At 30.9% G+C, this 24,052-nt stretch overlaps 1 protein-coding gene across 50 annotated transcripts in view; it reads right to left on the bottom strand.

Annotated features, from left to right (window-relative positions):
• Positions 1-24,052, bottom strand: part of RIMS2 (regulating synaptic membrane exocytosis 2) — a 593,954-nt gene that overhangs the window by 220,627 nt on the left and 349,275 nt on the right. For all 50 annotated transcript variants that reach the window (XM_081070132.1, XM_081070114.1, XM_081070124.1 and 47 more), the window contains 3 exons: positions 10,345-10,413; positions 4,670-4,826; positions 2,909-3,031 (listed from right to left, as the gene is read on the bottom strand). In XM_081070132.1, coding sequence (XP_080926258.1) covers positions 2,909-3,031; positions 4,670-4,826; positions 10,345-10,413 — 349 coding nt within the window. The remainder of the gene's footprint in view (positions 1-2,908; positions 3,032-4,669; positions 4,827-10,344; positions 10,414-24,052) is intronic.

A 24,052-nucleotide genomic window follows, 5' to 3' on the forward strand; every position in this document is an offset into this window, starting at 1 on the left:
TCATAAAGTTGATCTGTGCCTTTCAGTGGGCCTGTCTATTGTCTTTTTGCACCTAAAATGACATCCTTTGAATGTCAGTAATCCCTTTTTCTGGACCAGAGCAGGAAAGTACAGAATCCCTCATTATTATTCTTGTTCCTTGATTAACATTTCTATGAGAACTATTAACTACCCACCTATGTGTATCTGTCTCTCCAATTTCCTTTTATCCAATCCCAGAGATTTCCCCGTTTTGCTTTCTCCCACCCCCTTAATCTATTACCAATGGATTTCACATAACCCTCCTCCTTTGATTCTATGCATAAAATTAGCTGCAAACTGCCATTTTGTGGAGCATTTCCTCAATCCGTTGAGATTTTGCTTCCCGGCAATTGTCGTCAGTTTGGCTCAAATAAACTCTTATAAGCTTTCTCTTAGGCTGGATGTCTTTTGTCCACAGATACATGGTTAGCAAGTGGTAAAAAGCCTAAATTCAAACCCAATGCCATTTGGTTCTAAATCCTATGAAAAAAGTACTTTCAATAAAATACTACTCTAATCTAGGGATTAATTCTTACTGACAAGAAAGGTTAATGCACTATTCAAAATACCTAAATTTTAATTACTGTTTCAAAGGAAAGTGTCTTTTAGGCTTTTTAATAAACATTATTATTGATTAACTCTATAAAGTGCTGTTCCTGAAAAATAAGTGTAGAATTCTAGAGTATTCTTAGCACCTAAATACTACTTAAAAATTACAGTACTTTCATAGACATTCTATTAGTGAAAATCTTTTAGAATATTAGAATAAAATAGAAATTAAGAACACACTGTTTAATAATGTGATGGATTACATGCATAATACTGTACTTTTTGATTCCTCATATTAATGATTACACAGATAACTCAAAAATAATACATTAGAAATGGTTTTATAGGCTTATTTAAATGAAATTATTTTTACTTATTTCAAAAAAGATTTAAAATAGTTCACAATTAAGAGTAATTATGATCTGGTAATCTATAGCACTCTAAAAAAGTAATGAACCACATGGATTAATTTACCCCGAAACTTCTGAATTACTTGAACAGTTTTGCTAAAGTAAAAGATTTACAAAGTTATAAAGTAAATAAGAAAAATATGACATTTCAATTATGACTATATCAGGTAATACCTAGGATTGATTAGTCACCAAGGATTTAATAGCAAATTTTTTGTCATTAACTCTAGGGCCATTTGCCTTAAAACATTGATAATATATTATGTATTTGATATGACAGTGACAATTTTGGTTTTTGAGTATAATTCTAGAGGTTACTTTTATTTTGCAAGATTAGACATATTACCTTCAGAGAAAATATGAAGTCCATTTTTCATTACAAGAAAAACTTTACATAAACTTGAAGGTTTTAAAATCATTTCAGACTTTCCTGTCTCATCATTTCTTTAACAAATCTTCAAGAAACAATAATTTTATGATTTAATATATAGTGTAATTTCCAGAAATAATCAAATTCACTAAAATTCTACTAGATATTAGGTTGGTGCAAAAGTAATTGCATTCTTTGCAATTATTTTTAACCTTTTAAACCGCAATTAATTTTGCACCAACCTAATAATAAAAGTACTCATTCACACACCTTAATATGACCTTCTAACTCCTAATTATGCCAACATACTAATCTATTTTCTTTCACTCTTACTGTACTTGATAAGCATAAATTTATACAGGTGCATGACTATAATTACCCCAAAAGACTTAAAAAACTATGAAAGTAAAAAACTTAAAAATAAATAAAATACTACATTATTTTTTGTTCAACATTAATAAAGACATTACTTTAATCATTTCCCAGTTTCTTCTTAGACCTCAGACACAAAAGACAATATTTGTTTGACACTATTAAAGACCAAGGTATTCCCTGTCTTTTCTTTTGAAAGTGTGTGCTAAAACACAACGAAATTATGAGCATGGATTGAGTATAATCTTAGATTTAGAATAATTAAATTTATAAATATTCACAGCAACATCTCATATCAGTTGATTTAAAATTCCCCAAGAATTTTAATAAAATTAGTTTACAATACATAGAAAAGGACTTCTGAATTCTCTTGTTATTTTATTATAGCATTCACTGAATAGCAAATTAAACTTTCTTTCCTAATCCTTACCTCAAACCCATTTGATCATTTGGGGGAAATATCATAGTATTTTTCATTTTACATACATTCAAACCATGAATTAGAGAGTTAATCAATTTGCTTAATTTAAAAATTAGTAGCAATTAATGTATGTACTGAAACATACCATGTTACTTCCAAGTATATTATATTTAATGCAGCAAATTCAGAGAAATCTTCAAATACAGCAATCAACAGTATAATTCTTTAAGATGCTTAAACGGTTTACTGAAAGCCATGAGGAAAAACCTCTTCATGAATCAGTTTTTGTGTTTGTTTCCTAAAGAAACCAGACTTGTTTCAATACTTTTATATATAGAGTCACATTGATTTCCATGATGAATGTAAAAATCTATTGTCTCATGAAAATATTTTCATATATAATAATTGGTTATGTTACGGTAAAAATAATAAAACATCTTGTTTTCATTATGACTATCATTAATAACCTCATGTGCAAATTCACTCACTTTGCTGGTTTGATTTAACAAAAGACCAAAACTACAAGAGCAAGATGATTTATTTTTTTTTCTTACCAAAGAAAAGGTTGTTTTTGCTTTGTTTAATTTTTTTTCTTTAAATGACACCGTGGTCATAAGAATGGTCATAGTGGTCATAAGGAAACATAACAGTTTTAGAAACTAAGATAAGAAAAACCCAAGTTCAGGATGAAAATATTTTATGTTAACACCTTTTTCCTGAAGTCAGTGATTATACTAAGGTTTAATAGGAGTTAGTCATATTTACCTGTCTCTATCTGGAGAATAATGGTCATGGTCATCCACGACACGATGTCTATCCATTCGGCTAATTGTATTATAATGTCCAGTAGTAGAGCGTGTCCCTCGAAGACCCTGTTCCACATTCCGACTGAAATAGCAAGAGCTATTAAATATCTTAATAAGCCACAATCATATATTATATTAAGAAATGAGGTTTATTAATAAAGATAGTAGAAAAAGACAAAAATCACTATAATGTCAAGTCCAAGTTTCTTGTTTTGTTTAATGAATTGCACCTCTGGCTAATGATATAACTATCTATTGGACGTTGATGGCAAAGTTAGGAGGCTAGTACTATAACAGAGATATAACATAAAATTAAGCTAATATCAATAGAGGTAGAGATAAAGACTATCAAAACTATTAATAGATGACTACCAGGTCTCTACTGCTGTTACTCAATGATCTATGAAATATAGTAGGAGGAATAGATTTGTGTGGTAAAAATGAGTTCAGCATGTTTACAGACAACATAATGCTGGATCCTACTCTAGGAACAATGATTTTTTTTTTTTTTTAATCTAAACTGAAGTGTTTATAATTGATCATTGATGATTTTTTCAAGCCACCGTTCTTGGTGTGGATTGTCTACTTACATACTTCCTTTTCGTGACAGAATAAACCTTTTAAGCTCCTGTTATGTTTTTATTATGTACAGCTGAATCTAATCTAAAACCTAAGCCCTTTTCTATTGGCACATTCAAAAATTCATTTCCTGATAAAAGTCAAATATTCTTTTCCTTTCTTTTTTTTTTTTTTTAATGAGGTGAGGCTTGGTTTACTAAACTTACAAATTCAAAATCTTCTTCTCTCTTAAACTTTAAATTTCAGATTACAAATCTTAGCTAATATATTACATTTTCTTTTTAATTTTTTCAATTGTCTAAATTAAGTAAACAATTTTTAAGCACTTAATACTCTTAGAAATTAAATAAATTAAATTTATAAATACAATAAATGTCAAGTTCTCTTAGATGGACCAAAACCATGAATAAAATTAAGATTATAATTAAAAATTCTAAGTCTAAAACTAACTCAACTAGTCACTTAAAATAGTAATTATAAGGCTCTCATTCTAAGAGTTCAAATTTCATTAACATTTCAACTATATACAATGTGAATAATGAACATATTTTTTTTTATTAGCAAACGTATTATTTCCATGGCTCTTACTCCATTAAGCCTTTCTGTACTTAACTGGATTGATCAAAGTTTTCCACTAGGTATCAGACCTGGAGTTACAGATTTTCTGAGCCTCCCACTACCTATACATGCCTTTTTATTCTTTGTATGATTGTTACTAATGTTAAAGGGCTATCAGATGTTTATTTTTTTCCTGTGTCTTAAATTATCAGAATTTATATCATTCGTGAGTATAGCTAGTTGGTTCTAACTGGTTCTGTTCAATATTGATATGTGATTGAAAACTGGATCTTCTTTGTAACTTTGAACTCTCACCCAAAGTTATAAAGTAGCCTATATTTGATATTACTCTCATTATACAGGTTATTGAGCAGCATCTTTGTTTTTCCTTAAGTAACTGTTTTCCACAATAATTTATTATCTTTAGAGATTATTAATGATACTTTATGATAAATAGGCTTGTATTAGGTTGGTGCAAAAGTCATTGCGGTTTTTGCAATTATTTTTAACTTTTTAAACCTCAATGACTTTTGCACCAACCTAATAATAGCATCCTATAAATAAAATGTGTGTGCCATCTTACCTTTGCGGAGGAGGGACACTAGGTGACCATGATCTAGTCCTTCCTATGACATCTACTCGGTGAGGAGACCCTGATGGTGAACAATGGTTTGATGACATTACTTGTTCTGGCACTGATAGTGTTGAGCTTTGAAGATCTCGACCATTGTGTCGATAATCTAAAGGTGAACAGATTAAGATTATAGCCACCTACACTGTAAATTCTTTTATATTTTGTACTTTACTGAGAAACATAAAATGTTGAAGCTGAAAGGTTTTGCATACATTAAATGTAAACATAGTGAATAAAGTATAATACTAAGACAAAGTAATATTTTATAAACACGTAAAAAGGAATGACAAACATTCAAATACATAGATAGCTACGATGTCCAAGGCCCTGTGGGAGGCAGAGTAATATTTTTACATACAATTAATTATCTTCAATAAAACAATCAAGTTTATTCTAAAAACATTTCCATCTCTTCAATGATCTAGGAGAGCTTCAAATACTTCTCAACAGTTAAATATTTAAATTATGAACTTCACAAAAGTTCCTAAAAGTCTATATTTTTTCTTTAAGAGATGAACAGTATTAGAAAGCATTCTAAATACTATTTGAAGTACCTATGCAAGCTGCTTTTCTTAGTGTTTGACAGGGCTGAGATAAAATAGAAGTCTGAGAATAAAAATATGACAAATTGGAGGAGGGAAATAGCCCAATGATTTGTGACATTTAGACAACATATATTAGAAGTGATAGTACTCAAACGAGTCCTAGAAAGGGACTGACATTTAACAGAGAGGGAGAAAAGTAGAAGGAATTCTAAGCTGGTAGAAAAACAGCAGTTCAATGTGAGGCAGCAGTGGGGAAATAAGTACCAGTGGTTAAGTTTGATTCAAGTTGTGTATATCTAAAACGTCACGAGGTTTGTAATGAAAAGAGCCTGAAAATTTCTGAGCAGAAAGTGATATTACCACCACCACCATCTTCATCATGCTCATCATGGCTATTATTAGCTGGCCTTTTACTACATGCTAGGAATTCTGCCAGGCACTCTACAAAGTGTTCTGCTTCACACCTGTTTCAGAAATAAACTTAGAAAAAGCATTGGTTCATATGAGGTTTTTCAAAACATGTTAATGTTTTCCAGCATTATTTTAGGTAGGATTCCCTAGAAACAGAGCAGGAGCTAAAGATTCAGGCACACATGAATAACGAAAGGAGTGCTCTCAGGAGAAAGGAATTACAAGTGCAGAAGAGGACACGAGAAGAAACTGAGCCAAGGTGTGGTCTCAGCCTGATCCCACTGGAGGCTCTCAAACACGAATTGCACCAGAATTGCTCTGAATTTGAGGCAAGGGCCCTGGACTTCAGTACTTCTGTTGTCAGCCAGTCACTGGCTGAAGACTGCCAGAGGGAAGTAGGTGAGGTGATAAACCTGTGTGACACGGTTTTCCTTTGTCTAAGGCCAATTCTCTGGAGAAGAGGGCAGCTGTGAGTAGTTAGCAACCAACATTCACAGTAGCTGGGGACGAATGAACCAGCTGAGGTAAAGAGGATATGGATGGGGAACCAACAATGTCCAATATAACTACCAAATAATAGCAGCTGAATTCAAAGCACACTGACACAGCTGGATGCAGCAAACCAGAGAAATAACAACTATATATGATGCTTGTGCAACCCACGTTCTTCCTTCCTCTTGGCTCACTGTGGTCCCAAACTCTGCGTAGAGGTACTTACTGCATGGGCTCTTCCTGGTGTTTGTATTCCCTTGACACCCTAACGTTACAGACTTATCCTCCTTTCAATCTAGATCTATTCCTTCCAGAGATATTTTAATTTTATTTTAAAGTCCTATATGTAAAGTCCCATGCTTAAAACCTAACACAACTTTTGAATTGTGCTTGTATTTTCAATGTGTTGATTACAAAGCTACATGGGTTTTGAAAGGTCTTATCTAAGCTTTTTTCCCTCAGACACCATGTTGTTCTCAGCCCATGGTTTTGCAGAGCACAAAGTTTTCTTTCAGGAATACGTAGCCTATGTAATAGAAGCAACCCTGCACACAAGGTTTTATCCCCATTTTACATCAAAGAAACTGAAATTTACATTAAGTCTCATACTAGAGCTGGGATTTAAAACAGGATCTACCTGACTCTAATGCTCCCACTGTGTTCTAATTACTTGTGATTTAAGTAATAATTTAGGAAGATGACACTGACAGCACTATACAATTTAAACTAAATGTTAGAGAGATTGCAGCAAGATTAATGGCTCTTCTAAAACTTAGACCTGCATTGTCCAACAGAACTCTCTGAAATGATAGAAATGTCCAATATGGTAGTGTTGACTGGCAAAAATAACTCTCCTGAAAATCCACCAAAAGAGCAGTTTATTCGGGAAAAGAAAAAAGAAACAAAAACCACCACTGCAGTGTGGAAAAGAGCACCTCCAACACTGGGCTCCAACTGCCTGCCCATGTGAAGAAGAATAGCCCCAGTTCCAAGATGGCTATTCCATTTATCCACATTCCTCCCGCAGTAGTTACCGCAAAGTCCAACAGGAAGTCAGGACCAGAGAATCAACAAGGGGTTCAGCTCTACCAATAGTCCTCCTAGCTCTATGGTTAAACATCTTAAGATGCCAGTTCATTTTTATCAGTAGCCACTGGACATATATGACTATTGAGCACTTGAAGTCTGGCTAAAGAACTGAATTTTTTAATGTATTTATTTTAAATCAATTTTAATTTAATAGACCCATGTAGCTAGTGATACAACTTTGGAACATGACATTTATTAATGGCAACAAACTACACAGAAAGAATCAATATATTCATTCATTCAACAAATATTTATGAGTGTATATTCATTCAGATGTTATTTTCTGTGCTACAGTGAGCAAAACAAAAAGCCTTGCCTTTGTGGAGCTTAAATTTTAGTTGAAGAGTGACAGAAACAATTAAAAGCTCAATATATCATTATGTATATTTGAATGTGATTGGGTGCTATGAGGAAAATATAACAGGGCAAAGGAAGATAAAAATATCAGAATGGGGGGCGTTTTGCTCTCTTATGTAGGGTGGTCAGGAGATAAATATATATGTATATATATATCACTGAGAGGTTGACACTTCAGAAAGATTTGAAGGAGTGAGATGTTTTGCCAATTGGATAAACAGAGAGGAGAATGCAAAGACAAGTAGAAAGGTCCCAAAATAGGAGTGGATGGGACAGGTTCACAGAACAGCAATGAGAAAGGGTGCTTGGAGTGGAGCAAGTGATGCAGAGAAGAAATCAGCAATTTGGGGGAAGGAGGATGATGATGCAGGGCCTTGTATTTTATTGTCAAGAGTTTGGGCTTTTAATCTGAGTGATTTTAACCTATCAGAGGATTTTCAGCAGAAATTGGACACGATCTATCTTTTCCTTAAACAGGATGACTTTGATCGCTATGCTGAGAACAGACTGAAAGGAGACAGGACAATAAATCGGGCAAGAGGGAACAGTGGTTTGAATCAGGATAACAGTAATGGAGATGATGGAAAGCAGTTCGATTCTGTATGTATTTTATAGGTTAGAGCCATCAGGATGATTTTGTGAAAGGTTAGATGTTGGACATAAGAAGAGGAGGAGAAAGGGACAAGAACAAATCTAAAATTTTAATTCAAGGGAATAAAAGAATGGAGTTGCCATCAACGACATGGTTTGGTGGGAAAGATCAGGAGTTTAATTTTGGACATATTAGGTTGAAGATAATCGAGCACATTTCCAAGTGGAGATGTCAAGTGGACAGTAGAAAATAAAAATTAGAATAAAAATAAGTGGTGTTGACTGGACTTTAGTCATTATGTGATAAGCTACTGATTGAAGAATTTATTCTCTATTGAAACTAGTTTTAATGATGGAGCTTTAAACAAAAAGGACATAAAACAAAATGTGAAAAAATTAATAGCAGAATCAACATATGTTTAAGTCTCAGTTATGATACTTATGTAAGTGTAATTGGTGCATCATTTAATAAAGTTTTGAGCCTATGAAAAGATAACATTTCAGAAACTACAATACCATAATCCTGATTTGATATTCATAGAAAGAATATAGAGATGGTTTCAAATTTCTAATAGTGACAGAATCCCAAAATTTGAAGTCTTCTATCTCCGTATACCTTCTATGATCAAAATCAGGATTATGGTATTGTAATTTCTGAAATGTTCTCTTTCAAATTTATTATTAAAGTGTAGTATGCGATGAAAAAATTATGTCGTAAAATAACACTATACTTCAAAATAGCAAAGTATAAAATATTACACAACAGTCTTTTCTCTTCAATGGATTATTAAATGATTCACTATACAGTCTCTACATAGGCAAAAAGAATAATGTTGAAAAAAGAAAGAATGATCTGTCATGATGTTGAACTATAATGAGCTCAGGATAAACATTTCGAATTACACAGTCTTTCTAAATACTATTCTATAGTAGAAAAAAAAAAATTCCAGCAGGCTGTATTAACCCAAATAATTAAAGATTCCTATAAAGTGTTTTCAAAATATACAATTCCTTTAAAAGAATGGAAAAATAATTAAATGGTCATATTTTTGCCATTCTTTAAAGATAAAAGAATTTAGATGTGCCAGAAATAGCATAAGATGAAGAACTTTAATGACCTGAAGGAAAATATTTTGGATAAAGAAAACCTGATGTCACTAAATATTTAGTAGAGAAAAAGTAGAAAAGTCAATTATCAAAGGAAAAGAATACAAATAGCAAAAAAATTGTAGTGATCCCCAAGTAAAAGACCATGGAAACTATTTTTCAAAACCACTTTATTGAGGTTTAATTCACAAACCATAAAACATGAAAATTATTTTTTGCAGTCTTAGTATATTAATACATTGTTCACCCTTAGTACAAAACAATAAAGGCTAAAAGATAGTCACTGAGTTTTTAAAAAGTAGTACCCTGTAGCATGCTAAATGATCCAACTCTAATAAAAATTGTCAAACAAAAATTCTTATCAATCATCGATGCAGATGTAGTATGTTTCACATACAACAGAACATATTTTGTTCAAGGTAAAATTAGTCATACACTTGAAATTTTTTAGGCTAATTAATTTTCAAGAAGAAAAACATTTTTTATATTAAAAGTATAATGTATATATATATGTATATATATATATACATATATATATATAAACCTTTTTTTCAGAATTTATTTTTAAAAATGGCTACTTACCTAAATTTTAAATCATCAGGTAATTTATAATCATAAATTAGCAAATATTTTAAACGACACTACCATAATTTCAAAATGTAGCAGTACTTGATAATCAATATAATAACAATGAAAAAATTTTTTAAAAAGCTCATTCAAATATTTGACATTTTGGGTAGGATGGTGATGTCAAAAGGATTTTTTTTCCACACTGTTAGTGCAGTAGGTTTCAATTATACAATATTATGTCTCAAATTTATAGTGAAATCATTATTTAGTAGGTTAAAAATAGAAAACTTATATTCACTTAGCCAACATCATTCAATAGGAACACTCAATCTAACAATCTAACATAAAGAGGCAAGTTATTAATTTCTCATTTTATTTATCTATCTATATGTTTATCTATCGATAAATAATGATGAATTACACGTCCTTCTTGGTACTATAAAATAATCCAAAAAGTCTTACCTGATACTACACCAATTCCATCATCACAGTCATAGTCAGAGACTTCACTATCACTTATTCTCTTTGACCCTAAGAAACAAACAACACAATAATTAAAATTGCTGATTCCTAAGGAGAAAAAAAACCCTCAACAATCTGAAAAACAAATGAAAGGATTTTGAAAGAAGAAATATAGAGAGAAGGAAAGTCATAAGCTCAGAAAAACATTTTTGCATATATTTCATGAAGTAGGGATATTATTCTTGAAATGTGTAATAATAAAGTTCCTAAGTGGCTTAAAACTTGAAATAATATTAAATACTAAATAATATATGTAAGTGATTTCATGCTGATTGATAAAAATCTACTGGGTAAAAAGCTAAGTCAAATCACTTTTAGATGCTTTTAGACCAAGGTACTTAAGTTCAGGTAAATTTCAAAACGCAAACATGTTATTTCAAAAACATTCACGTCTTTTTCTAATTTACATAACTAATAAATTCAATGACTAAGTACACCCAATTATTTATTTTTTTATATTCCTGGAGAGAAACATAATTTAAGATATCTTGAACGTTCTTTTTTTACTATTAGTCTCGCTGTTTCTCTATTACTTTGAGAAGAATATGAGAAATAAATCATCCACAAACTGACAAATACATCTAAATTTTGAACTGTGTTGTTTTCTAAGAAATAGCCTAAAACAGAACAGTAAATATTATTATAATTCAAGAGGTCCAAGTGTGTGTTTTTATCGCAAAACAAATCTGTTTAAGAAAAAATTTAGAATGTTAATCATGCTTTGGCAAAAACAGCATTGAACTGAATGAAGTAGAACTTTGATGGCTAAAGCAGATTATGTCTTCGCACTTAATTAGGAAATATATCACATATATAAATAAAAATGTTATACTTTGTTTTTTAATATCTTTTCTCTACATGTGTTTCAGCAATAGGCACACTATACAATAGAATCCTAATTGTATTAAAGCATTTTCCCTTCCTTAATAATAAATGAAATGTTGCTATTTCAAAAAATGACTAGTTTTGTCTACTTACACTATATATTATTCATTAAACAGACTAAACTCAGTTATCAGAAAACAAATGCTTTCCTGTAGGTTTATAAAACAGAGCTCACACGTGTATCTAAAGTAGCAATATTGAAATGTTCTAGGACTGCCCTCCGATATTAAAAATACCCTATAGGCTTTTTTCTTTTTTTAAATTTATTAAAGTTATTGGGGTGACATTGGTTAGTAAAATTATATAGGCCTCGAGTGTACAGTTCTGTAACATATCATCTATGTATTACATTGTATGTTCACCACCCAGAGTTAGTTCTCCTACACACTTTTTTCTATTTTTGTTTATTATTTTAATCTCTGCTCCGTTGGGAAAGGGAAAGTCTTCTTTGTCAGGAACTACATTCTTATTTTTCTTCTTTTAATAGGTAGAAGAAACCTGTCTGATTTGATCATGTGGTCCCAACGAGTGAATGCACTGTTTTCCTTCTAAATCCTTATATCATAAAACTTTAGTCCCAATCAAATCTGAGGCTCTTATAACAATTGATACAGAAACTACAATTATCTGACAACATCCCAACAGACTGGGCATAGTACAAAGGTTTCTAGAATTAGGACATATACTCTAAATAGACTGGGGAAGAGAGAAGGGATAACAGATGAAGCTAATGAGAGATTTGAGAATTGTTACCTTGCACATACTCAGGAATAGGGTAATGATTAGCTTAATATGCCAGGTACACTACAGAGCATAAAGATTACATGCTTTTGGTATTGGTCAAGAATCAGATCCGCCTCTGGTGTAAAATAATAATGACACCAGCAAAAACTGAAGTTCATTTTATCAGACTTTGTGAGTGGTCGTGTGTTTGTGTGTGTGTTTGTGTGTGTGTGTGTGCTTGCACGCGTGGGGGTTGGGGTTAAATGTTTCTTCTTTCCAAATCTTATTGATTACTCTCTGGATGGAAGTCTTTATCTATTTTGCTATTAATTCTATAGAGGTTAAGTATATTGCAATTATTTTCTGTTTGTATCTAGCTATTTCATATTCTGATGAATTCAGGAACTTAAGTTTAATGTCATTGAATGTACTGATCCTCTTTTTCAAAGTAGTATTTTCAGTGTCTTGTTTAAGAAATTTTTCCTGAGCTTATGATCAGAAAAAATTTAAATTTTCTACTGAAAGTTTCTACTGAAAAATTTAAATTTTCTACTGAAAGTTTAAATTTTGCTTTTAGCATTTACATCCTCATCCATCTTAAAAATGAGTTTATGTATGGTATAAGAAACGATTCAACTTCCCTTTTTCCATATGGACAACAAATCTCAGCATTCTTCATTAAATATTTCCACCTTTCCCCAATGATCTGTAATGTCACCTCTGTGATAAATAAATGTATCCTATCTGCTAGCATCTGTTTGGTACTCTATTTTTTTTTTTTCCTTGCACAGGCTGTCTATCCGTAAACGAATAACTCATGGTTTTTTTTTATTACAACATTACATATTGTAAAGCAAATTCTTCATATCTTGAATCTTTCCCCTTTGCTCTTCCATATCAATTTTAGATTAGATTATCAAATTGCACATAAACATCCTATCAAGATTTTGATTTTAACTGTTTTGAATCAATACACCAATTTACAGAAATTTCGCATGTCTTATAGCATTGTTTTATTAACCATGAACATGGCATTCTTACCAGTTAAGTTACTAGAAAATTTTAAATTTGGCCAAATTTTCCACATTTGTTGGATTTATCCTTTGTATTTTATAATTGCCATTGCTACAAGAAATACTATTAAAACTATGTTGTCTAACCAAATTTCTCATATACAGAAATACAATTTTATTGTAAAATAATGTTAACTTACCACCTTCTTAAAGTCTGTCTCTTTCTCTCTCTTTTCTTTTACTTCTAATAAATTTATGGTAATTTAATTTGGATTTTTCTATGTAGACAATCTTTCTTACCAATCTTAATGCCTGTTTTCTTTTTCTTGTCTTTCTATACTTAAAAGCACAATGCTGGAAATAAGCAAAGAAAATTTACATTCCTTTTTAAATTATGATTTTAAACAGAATGTTTCCAGTATTTCCCCATTAAAAATTGTATATGCTGAAGTTACATTTTATGAAGTTGAGGAAGGTCTCTTAACACGTATTTATGATAAAATGTCTCAGCAAATTCAGTAATATTTCATTAAGGATTTTGCATTTTTATTTACAAGTGATTCTGGCCTATTCAGTTCCCTTTCTTAAAATTAAGGTTACACTGACCCAAGAAATTATTGAGAATTCATCCTTTTTTAAGGATGGGAGAATTTGTGAAAGATTATAAAAATATCTGTTCTTTGAAATTTTGATAGAACCCATCCCAAATTACCATGGTGTTTCTTTTGTGGGAATACTTCCAATTACTTATTCCAATTTTCAGTATGTGTATAATGACATATTGATTTGAAGTTTAGTTTAAGTTATATTTTATAAGGATTTTTCACTTTTTCTAAATTTTTGAAGGTTTACTACAATAATCAGAATTTTATCTTATGTATTTATTTTCCGATGTATGGATTATGTCTCCACTTGAACGTACCTTCTTTTTACTCCCTTACTAAATTTCCCTAAAGGTTTATTTTGTTATTCGTTTCAAAGGATTGACTTTTTCGCTCCATAAACCTATCGTTTAGAAATTTATTTCTCATTTTATTGATTTCTGCTCTTGTTTTTATGTTCTTATTTTTATGATTTCTTTCCTTCTACTTTGCATTTATTTCACTATTGTTTTCCTAAACTCTTAAACTGGATGAGTATACCATAATTTTCAGCCCTTTATCTTTATTAACATAAGCATTCCCCCTCTAAGTACTTCTTTGCATAACTCAAACATTTACATGTAATATACTCATTGAAGTTCAGTCCTAGATTTTTTATTTTTTATTGAGTTTATATTTGCCACACATCATTAAATCTAAGATATCACTGAATGAATAATGCATGACAATTGCAGAAATAATAGATCTTTAAAAAAATGTTCATTGGAGTAGAAGTATCTTTTTAAAATTTTAAAATACATGAGTGTGACTTACCTTTTTTAAAAAATTGACATAGTAACACACTAGTTGAAGAAATAGTCTATATATGTCAATTATTTGAAATTTGTCAAAAAATGAATTATTGAATAGTATATTAATAATTCTTACAAATGTTTCATGGATATAACAAATGATTATGAATTGATAGTTGTAGAGTTGTTTATTTGACTGTGAGATTAAACTTGTTAATTGTGTAGTTTGATTCTTCTGTGTCTTCCCTAAAGTTTTGTTTGCTTGACCTAGCAATGACTGAGAAAGAATTGTATAGAAATGTCTTTCACTGGTGGTAAATTTGATTTTTCTCTCTAGTTTTACTTTATGTATAATGGAGTAATTTCACTTATGCAGGCAAGTTTAAAATTATTTCAATAGATGTAGAAAAATTATTTGAAAAAGTTTAATACCCATCCATGATAAAATCCTCAAATTCATAAAGAGCATCTACAAAAAACTTACAGCTAGTAATACACTTAATTATGAAATACAGAATGCATTTCCCCTAAGACAAAGAATAAGCCAAAGTTGTCTACTCCAACCCCTATTCTTCAACACTGTACTTGCATGACAGAAAATACAGCAAGGAAAGTAAATGAAAGGTATACAGATTAGAAAACAAGAAGTAACAATGAAATTTACAACAAAAAGTAACCATAAAATTTAAAATCTTAGGGAAACTATAAAAAACTTAGGACTAACAAGTGAATTTAGCAAATTACAGGCTACAGAGTCAACACACAAAAAGGGATTTTATTCCTTAGAGAACAGCAATGAATAATTGGAAAATTAATTTCAAAACCACTATCATGTACAAGAATATCTAAACACATGAAATATCTAGAATTACATATAACAAAACGTGTAAAACACGTATGCCCCAAACCACAAAACACTGCTGTATTACAGTTTCTTAGGGCTACTGTATTACAGTTTCCTAGGACTACTGTAATTAATTAAGCACCAAAAACTGGGTAGGTTAGAACAACATAGTTATATTCTCACATTCTGGAGGGCAGATGTCCACACTTAGGGTGTCAAAAGTACCACACTGTTTTTGATGACTCTAGGATAGAATCCTTCCTTGTCTCTTCTAGCTTCTGGTGTTTGTCAGCAATGCTTGGCCTTTTTCACTTGGAGATGCATCACTCCAGTCAGCTATCTTCTCCCTGAATGTCTTCATATTGTCTTCCCTGTGTGTATGTCCATCTGTGTCCAAATTTCCACTTTATATAAGGACAGCAGTCATACTGGATTAAGGCCTACCCTAATGATCTCAAAAATGAAAACCTGATTACCTCTGTAAAGATTCTATTTCCAAATAAGTTCACATCCCAAGGCACTGGGCTTTAGGACTTCAATATATTAGGTTGGTGCAAAAGTAATTGTGGTTTTTGCAGTTATTTTTAAACTTTTAAACAGCAATTACTTTTGTACCAACCTAATTCATTTTTGGGGGGAGAAGGGAAGGGTAGCATAACAACTATTAACAAACGAAAGAAAATTCGTTCATAACAACTGTTAACAAACGAAAGAAAATTTAAATAAATGGAGACTTTTTTGAAAAGTTGGAAACCAGATATTAGAATAACATGGTCAGCGTGCTGAGAGAAAACAAAAGTCATCCTAGAATTTTATATACTCGTATAGCTAAACATTCCATCAGGAATGAACAAAATGACAATAATTATAATAATTACCAATTTGGAGGGAGAGGTAAAATTCTAGTAGAAATATGTTAAATGATAGGGGTGAGGGTATGAGTCAGATCTAAATTTTTTTATATTACATGGCTTGGAAAAAAAGGTACAGATGTTAATGTTACCTTGTTAAGTGTACATGTTATAATATCAATAGTAACCATTAAAAAATAGAGATAAAAAGTGAAAAAAAGAGTGCACGGAATTATGATAGGACACTACATTAGAAAAAAAGAATTATCTCTATACATTTGTTTGTATGCATAGAATATCATTTTGTTCATTCAGAGTTCGTTTAGATTTACCTGGATTTTGCCAAATGCTTTTTCTGAATCTCTTGAGAGAAAGATTTGTTTTCCCATTTTAATTTAATATGGTGCATAACATTATATTAATTTTCAAAAGTTAAAAATTGCATTCCTGGGAAAAACCCCAGTTGGTTACACTATATTACTCTTTCTGTATTGTAGGGTTCAATTTGCTAAATCATTCTAAATTCAATTTGCTAAATTGGCTAAAATTTTTATAAGGTCTATAGATTGCTTTCTTTTACTATCTTTGTCAGGTGGTGGTATCAGAATAATATTTGTGTCATCAAATGACTTGGGAAATATTCCCAACTTTACAATTTTCTGGAAGAGTGCAAAGTCATTATTGTAGTTATTATATCTTCCTTAACTGTTTAGTAGCTTCATTGGTGAAGTCACCTGGATCTTGTATTTTCTTTATGGGGAAGTTTTTAACCACATATTCAATTTCTTACACACACATATATATATGTACATATACATACATATATGTATATATATATGTACATACATATATATGTATATGTGTATGTATGTGGCTATTAAAGTTATTTCTTCTTTAGTGAGCCTCTAGTTTCTGTCTTTCAAGGCAATTTTCTATCTCATTTAAGTTGTCAAATATATCAACATAAACTTATTCATAATTGTCCCTTACTATCCTTTCTATATTTATAGAGACTGTAGTGATGTCAGCTGTCCATTTCCTGATATTAGTAATTCCTGTCTTCTCTCTTTATTTACTGATCATTATTCCTAAAAGTTATCAATTTTGTTGAAACCAATCTTTGGTTTCAATATTTTTCTTGATTGCTTTTCTGTTTTTATTTCATTGATTTCTGTTCTGACTTTTATTACTCCCTTTCTTTAATTTAGATTTAATTTGCTCTCTTTTTTATATTTTGTTAAGTTGAAAATAGGTCATCGATTTGAGACTTTTTTTAATACATGTGTTCACTGTTATTAATTTCCCTCTAAGTTCTGTTTTGGTTGCATCCCATGAATTTTGATATATTGTGTTTTCATTATCATTCACTTCAAAATAAATTTTAATTTCCCCTTTAAATTCTTTGACTGATGGTTATTTAGAAGTGTGTTATTTAGTTTTTACCTACTTGAAGATTTTCAAGAGATGTTTCTGTTATTAATTTCTAATTTAATTCTACTGTGATTAGATAACAAACTTTGTATTACTTGAATACTTTTAAATTTAATTAGATTATTTGGCCAGGAAATCGTCTACCTTGGTAAATGTTCTGAATGCACTTGTAAAGAATGCATATTTTGCTGTTGTTGTGTGTAATGCTTTATAAATGTTAATTAGGTCAAGTTGGTTGATAGTGTTGTTCCAAGTCTTCTACAGTATTATTGATATTTCTATATACTTGTTCTATGATTATTTAAGAGAGGAGTATTAAAATCCCTGTAATTGAGGTTATATCTCTTCCGTAGTTTTATCGCTGTATTTTAATTGAATATAATTTATAACAAATTTGAGTGTACAATTCAATAATTTTTAGTAAATTTTAAGAATTGTGTAAATGTCACCACAATCCAATTTTAGAACATTTCCATCATTTCAAAAAGATTCTGTACATCAATCTGCAGTAACGCTCCACTCCTACCCCCCACCAGACACCTATTAATCTACTATCTCTAGAGATTTATCTTTTCTGTATGACATATAAATGGAATCACACAACATGCGGCTTTTGAATCTGGCACTTTGTAGCATAATATTCTTGAGGTTCAACCACGTTGTAAAACTTTGTTCCCTGTTATTTATAGTAATCTACTGTACAAATATCACATTTTTATGATCCAATTGCCAGTTGATGGATATTTGGACTATATCCACATTGAACTATTGTGAATAATGATGCTGTAAACAGTCATGTACAAGTCTTTGAGTGGATATTCACTTTCATTTTACATGGATATATACCTATGAGTGAATTACTGGGTCCTGTGGTAAACTTATTTTTAATTTTTAACAAACCACCAAACTGTTTTCCAAAGGGCTATACAATTTCACATTTCACTGGCAAATATATGAGGGTTCCAACTTCTCAATATCCTTGCCAAAATTTGTTATTGTCTGTTTTTTTTTCTTTATTATATTCATTATAGTACATGTGAAGTGATAATCTCACTATGGCTATAATTTGCATTTCACCAATGACTAACGACGTTGGGCATCCTTTCATGTGCTTATTTGCCATCTGTATATCTTCTTCAGTAAAATAATTATTCAAATTTTTGCTAACATTTTGATTGCATTATTTGTCTTCTTACTGTTGAGTTTTAAGCGTTCTTTATATATTGTAGGTACAAGTCTTTTGTCAAATATATGATTTGCAAATATTTCCTCCCAATCTGTGGCTCATCTTATCACTTTCTTAATGGTGTCCTTTTTACATATTGCTGGATTCAATTTACTCATATTTTGTTGAAGATTTCTGTGTTTATCGTCATGACGGATATTGTTCTGCAGTTTTCTTTCCTTGTGATCTGTTTGTCAGGCTTTGGTATCAGGATAATATTGGCCTCAAAATAAATTGAAGAGTATTTCCTTCTGTTGTGTTTTTAAATTCTCTTTTCTATTTATGCTTTATTTTGGATAGTTTATATTGCTGTATCTTCAAGTTCACTAATGTTTTTCACTGCAATATTTAATGTTGTTAATCCCATCCAGTACGTTTTCATTTCAGATGTAGATTGCATTTCTAAATGTTTGATTCAGATCCATTTTTATCTTCCGTATCTCTATTTACCATTTTGAACATATAGAATATACTTCTATAACTATTTAATTCCCTTGTGTACTAATTATAATACCTGTACCAGTTCTTGTTTAGTTTTGATTGATTTATACACTTTTTAAAGGTTTTTTTCCTTTTTGCATGTCTGGCATTCTTTTATTAGATACAAGCCATTGTGAATTGTACACTGATGTATGGAATATTTCTGTATATCTGTAAGTATTCTTGAGATTTCTTCTGCATGTAGTTGTCTTACTTAGAAACATTTGACCCTTTCAGGTCTTGCTTTTAAGACATTTTAATGTGATACTATGTTCAGAAAAGGGCTGATTATTCTCCACGACTGAGGTCAGACACTTCTGTGTACTCGACACAATATCCCTAGAAACGAGATATTTCCCAGTATCACTTAAAAAAAAATCACCATTATTAGGTACCAATCCTTTTGGATAGTTGTTTCTTCAGACTTGGGTAGACTCCTATATTCAGGCAATGATCAATACTCAGCTAAACACTTGAGAGGGACCCTCCACAGATCTTTGCAGTGTTCTCTCTGCATACTCTTTCCAGTAGTACGCATGTGAATTCTAGTCACTTTGGTCTCCCTGAACTTTCAGCTCTATCTCCCTAACTCAAGGACTCCACACAGGCTTTATCTGGGTTCTCTCCCCCTATGCTATTTGCAAGAAACAGTGGTAGGCAAGGGCAATGATAGGGTTCAACTCATTTGTTTCCCTTGTCTTAGTAATTACTGTCCTTAGTTGCCTATCTTACTTGATATCCAGTGTTATTGAAACAATTATTTCATTTATTTGTGCATTTTTGCTGTTTGAGATAAGAAGTTAAGTCCATTCCCTCTTACTCCATCTTAATCAAAAGTATTAATAGTAGCCTTCCTCACTAGACCTGAAACTTTAGTTTGCCATTACTGAGGCTTTTTGTAATTACTTCCTAATACTATTTAAGAAGATAATTTTTAAAAATATAAAGGTTCAGTAGACTAATATACTTTAAAATATTTTCCAATTAAAATTGGAAAAGAAGATACATCATATCTGAATTAGTAAAAAAAAAATCAAATTATAAATGTTCATAGTAACTTTGATTCAATAATTATAATCTAATAGAAAAGCACAAATTAGTAAGAGAAGATACATAAAATCAAAATTAATAATAGACCTGCCTTGGATACTAATGGTTATCAGTACATGGTTATATAACATACCAGGTAATGTAAGAGATAACTGTTACACACAGAAATTCAGCATACAAGAAGCAACTAATGAATTTAAATAAAAAGATCATTAATTTTGGAATCCCTAATTTTGGAAAAAGTGCATTTTAAAATTAATTTCTTGTTGGAAGAGGAAAACGTTAAAAATCTATTGGGAACAAGTTATTTTAATATTCTTGCTTGATAAAAAATATGTATATGAAATCATTACAAGTAAGTTAGCAGAATATAAATGAGTTAGATTTTTCTTTGTATAAATATTTACAAAGTTTTAAAACAGCAAAATATTAATAAGTTGTTTTCATATCAAAAGATGAGTAAATTACACTATGGTAACCACTAAACTATTGTCTATGGTTATCAGTTTTCGTTTGTTTGCTTGTCTTGTTTCTTTGTTGCTTTCAGTTTTATATCCCACATATCAGTGAAATCATATGGTTCTCAACTTTTTCTGTCTGACTTACTTTGCTTAGCATAATAATCTCAAGATCCATCCATGTTGTCAAAAATGGCACTATTTCATCTTTTCTTATGGCAGAATAGAAGGCAAGGGGGAGAGGAGTGGTTGATGAGGGTAAACAGGATCACATGTATGGTGATGGAAGGAGAACTGACTCTGGGTGGTGAACACACAATGTGATAAATAGATGATGTAATACAGAATTGTACACTTGAAACCTATGTAACTTTACTAACCATTGTCACCCCAATAAACTTTAATTTTAAAAAAAGGTGAATAAATTACCATCTGAATTTACTTTGGAAATTTAAAGTAATGCATGAGCCAACATGCAGCAAAAGTAACCAAGTAGTACAAGAAGCCATTATACCTTGGAAAATGTAAATATTTATCCTGACACACTTAAGTTGTTTGCCAAAAGATAATAAATTACAGGCAAATAAAATAATAGGTCTACAAGTTATATAGAAACTTAGTTCTTAATGTTCAAATAAAACTTTTTAAATTTGAAAGACATGATTCTGAACTTAACAAAGAGAAGTAGCATGTCTGTTATTATTTTACATAGTTGGATCTGTCCCATTAGTTATCTACACACTGGTGAAATTATATAAAGTATTTTGAGGGAAAATAGACAACTTTATTCTGGCCACGATATAGAAGTTTCATAAGAACATAAGTATAAAATTGCAGAAATTAGAAAAAATACTAGATACGAATAATTTTAAAAATATTATAACATTTTATCCAGGACATATTTTCATAAATTAAAGATAAAATGAACCAATTACATAAAACTAAGATTTAAAAAAAATTAACCCAAACTCTAATTCATTTGATCAACACTTACTCTTATCATCCGGTTCCAAACTTACCTTACATTTTCATTTAAAATAGATTTTATATACTCACTATATATTTTAAAAATCTATTGATACTCTTCTTTGAGTTTCCTTCCATTGCTTTCATACAGAGCTTGATTAAATAATCACATTTTCTAGCCATTTAACATTTTAACTTTTTACATTTAAATTTTGTTAAATCCGAAATTAATGTTGTTGTATCATATAAGGCAGTCCTGTGCTGGTAAAGGTTTAACAACTATCTATCTGGGGAAAAAGAAGCTTTAATTTATAACATTTGCCAGTTTTCATTAGGTAAATACTCCCATAAAACCAATTTCAAGCTACCACTGTTACTGAATGTGAAAGAAAGAGAAGTACATACTTGGCTCTAGCTCCGTCATACCATTGGATAAAATTTTTGACAATATGCACACTGAAATTAAAATATACTATAATAGCAAATAATGGTCCTAGTGAAAGTTATAAAGATAAACTTAAAGTAAAAAGACTAATGACACTTCAAAATGTCAAAAACTCTTGTTATATCACAAAGTAAAAGAAAACTGAGTAGCAATAATGAAGAATCTCATTATCCAAAAATAAAGACAATGAAAATAACCAAAGTAGAGATAAACAAAGTTACAACAATCCTTCTTAACTAGGAGAAAAAAAGGCAGACGACAAAAGCAATATAGAGGAAAAAAACTTGTACAATCAATAGTAAATAATTGATACTACAAAATTGTCATATACAGAAGTGATCACAAGGTATGCAGCAAAAAATTGTGGGAAATAATGTACATATTTTGGACTAAGCTATGAGGTTAAAAATTGTTGCAAGGGATTTTGATGAAGGAGGTAAAGAATTGTTAACATATTGTGACATTTACCAGTTAGAGACTATTATGGTCATTGCCTGTAATCTAAATGCAAGTAGTTAGAGGAAAGCCATTTCCCACGCCAAATTCATCCACTGTAGTTTGTTGCTTTCTTTAATAATTTCTCCAATTCCAAAATATTGAGGTTTCATTTATTTATAAGAAACATAGGCATTTATTTACATGGTATAATGAAAAGAAACCCATCCCTTCAAAGCAATTTTTTCCACTCAGGTTGCACATCAAGAAGAAATAATATATCATGTTAAGATGTTATTGTGCTATTTTTTTCAGACTTCTACCCTTAGACGCTATTTAAAAATGGTAAATCTCCAAATTCTTATCCTGGTGTTCAACACTTTGTGTAAAGTTTCATGACACTATTTAAATGTTATTGCATTATCCTTCCAAACTTACTATGTATTTACCGCCGTTTATTGAAATCCTATTTATTCTTTTCAGGTCTTGCTAAAACACTTGTACTATTCTCTCATAACCTCTAAATTACCATAACACTCCACATAAGCTTGCAATTTCAGTTTTTACAACTCTCCTTCCTATATATATATATGATTTTTAAAAATTGTACAAAGTTAAAGACTAAGTATGGCATGATTGTGTACTGTAATATAAATTATGTATTATTAGCCTTGTATTTTCCCTCCCGCATTTTAGAGAGGTAGCAAGACTTTTGTGTTACTGTGAATTAGGGAAATTTGATGTTTCAAGACTGAAAGCAAAATGAGATGTAGATACTTTAATTTCCATGCTCTAGGCTTACAAATGTGATGATAGAAGAAAGTCGTGTAGAGAAGGTAGAAAGAGAAGACAATCCCCGTTAATGGTCAAGATTCCTCAGAATTAGCAAGGAGATAATAGTTAGACAGACTTGTCTAATAATCACAACCCAGCCTCTAGGACTGCTCCAGAGTCCAGTGATATTTTAAGATTCCAGGATAGTATCTCCACGATACACAGCTTGGAAGGCTGGATGCTAAACACCAAAGCAGTCAGCATTAGTAAAAATTGTTTTTAGCAGAGTTAGCTTCAAGTAACCATTGTTCACTTGGACATGTCAGGGAAGCTCTATAAGGATTAAAAATTCGTGAGTTTTCCCTGAATGTTGTCCTTTTTTAGAATCTCCCAGAACCTCTGTTGAGAGGTGGGAGTAAGTAAGAAGAAGTAATAATGACTGATATTTGACTGGGAATAAAGGTACCTAAGAGTCACATTAAATATGATGTTTGGGGAGCCGGGGGTTGGGGGGAAAGAGGGAGGGGCGGGGAAGAGTATATTTCACATGCAAGTTTGTGAATAAGAGTTTTACTTGCTGCTTAAGTATAACGTATCTTTGGATCAATCACAATACCAAAATCATAAACATAACTGGTAACTAAAGATTTGTTCATGTAATTCAAATAACGTGGA

The sequence above is a fragment of the Rhinolophus hipposideros genome, assembly GCF_964194185.1.
Source record: "Rhinolophus hipposideros genome assembly, chromosome: 13".
Lineage (NCBI taxonomy): Eukaryota > Metazoa > Chordata > Mammalia > Chiroptera > Rhinolophidae > Rhinolophus > Rhinolophus hipposideros.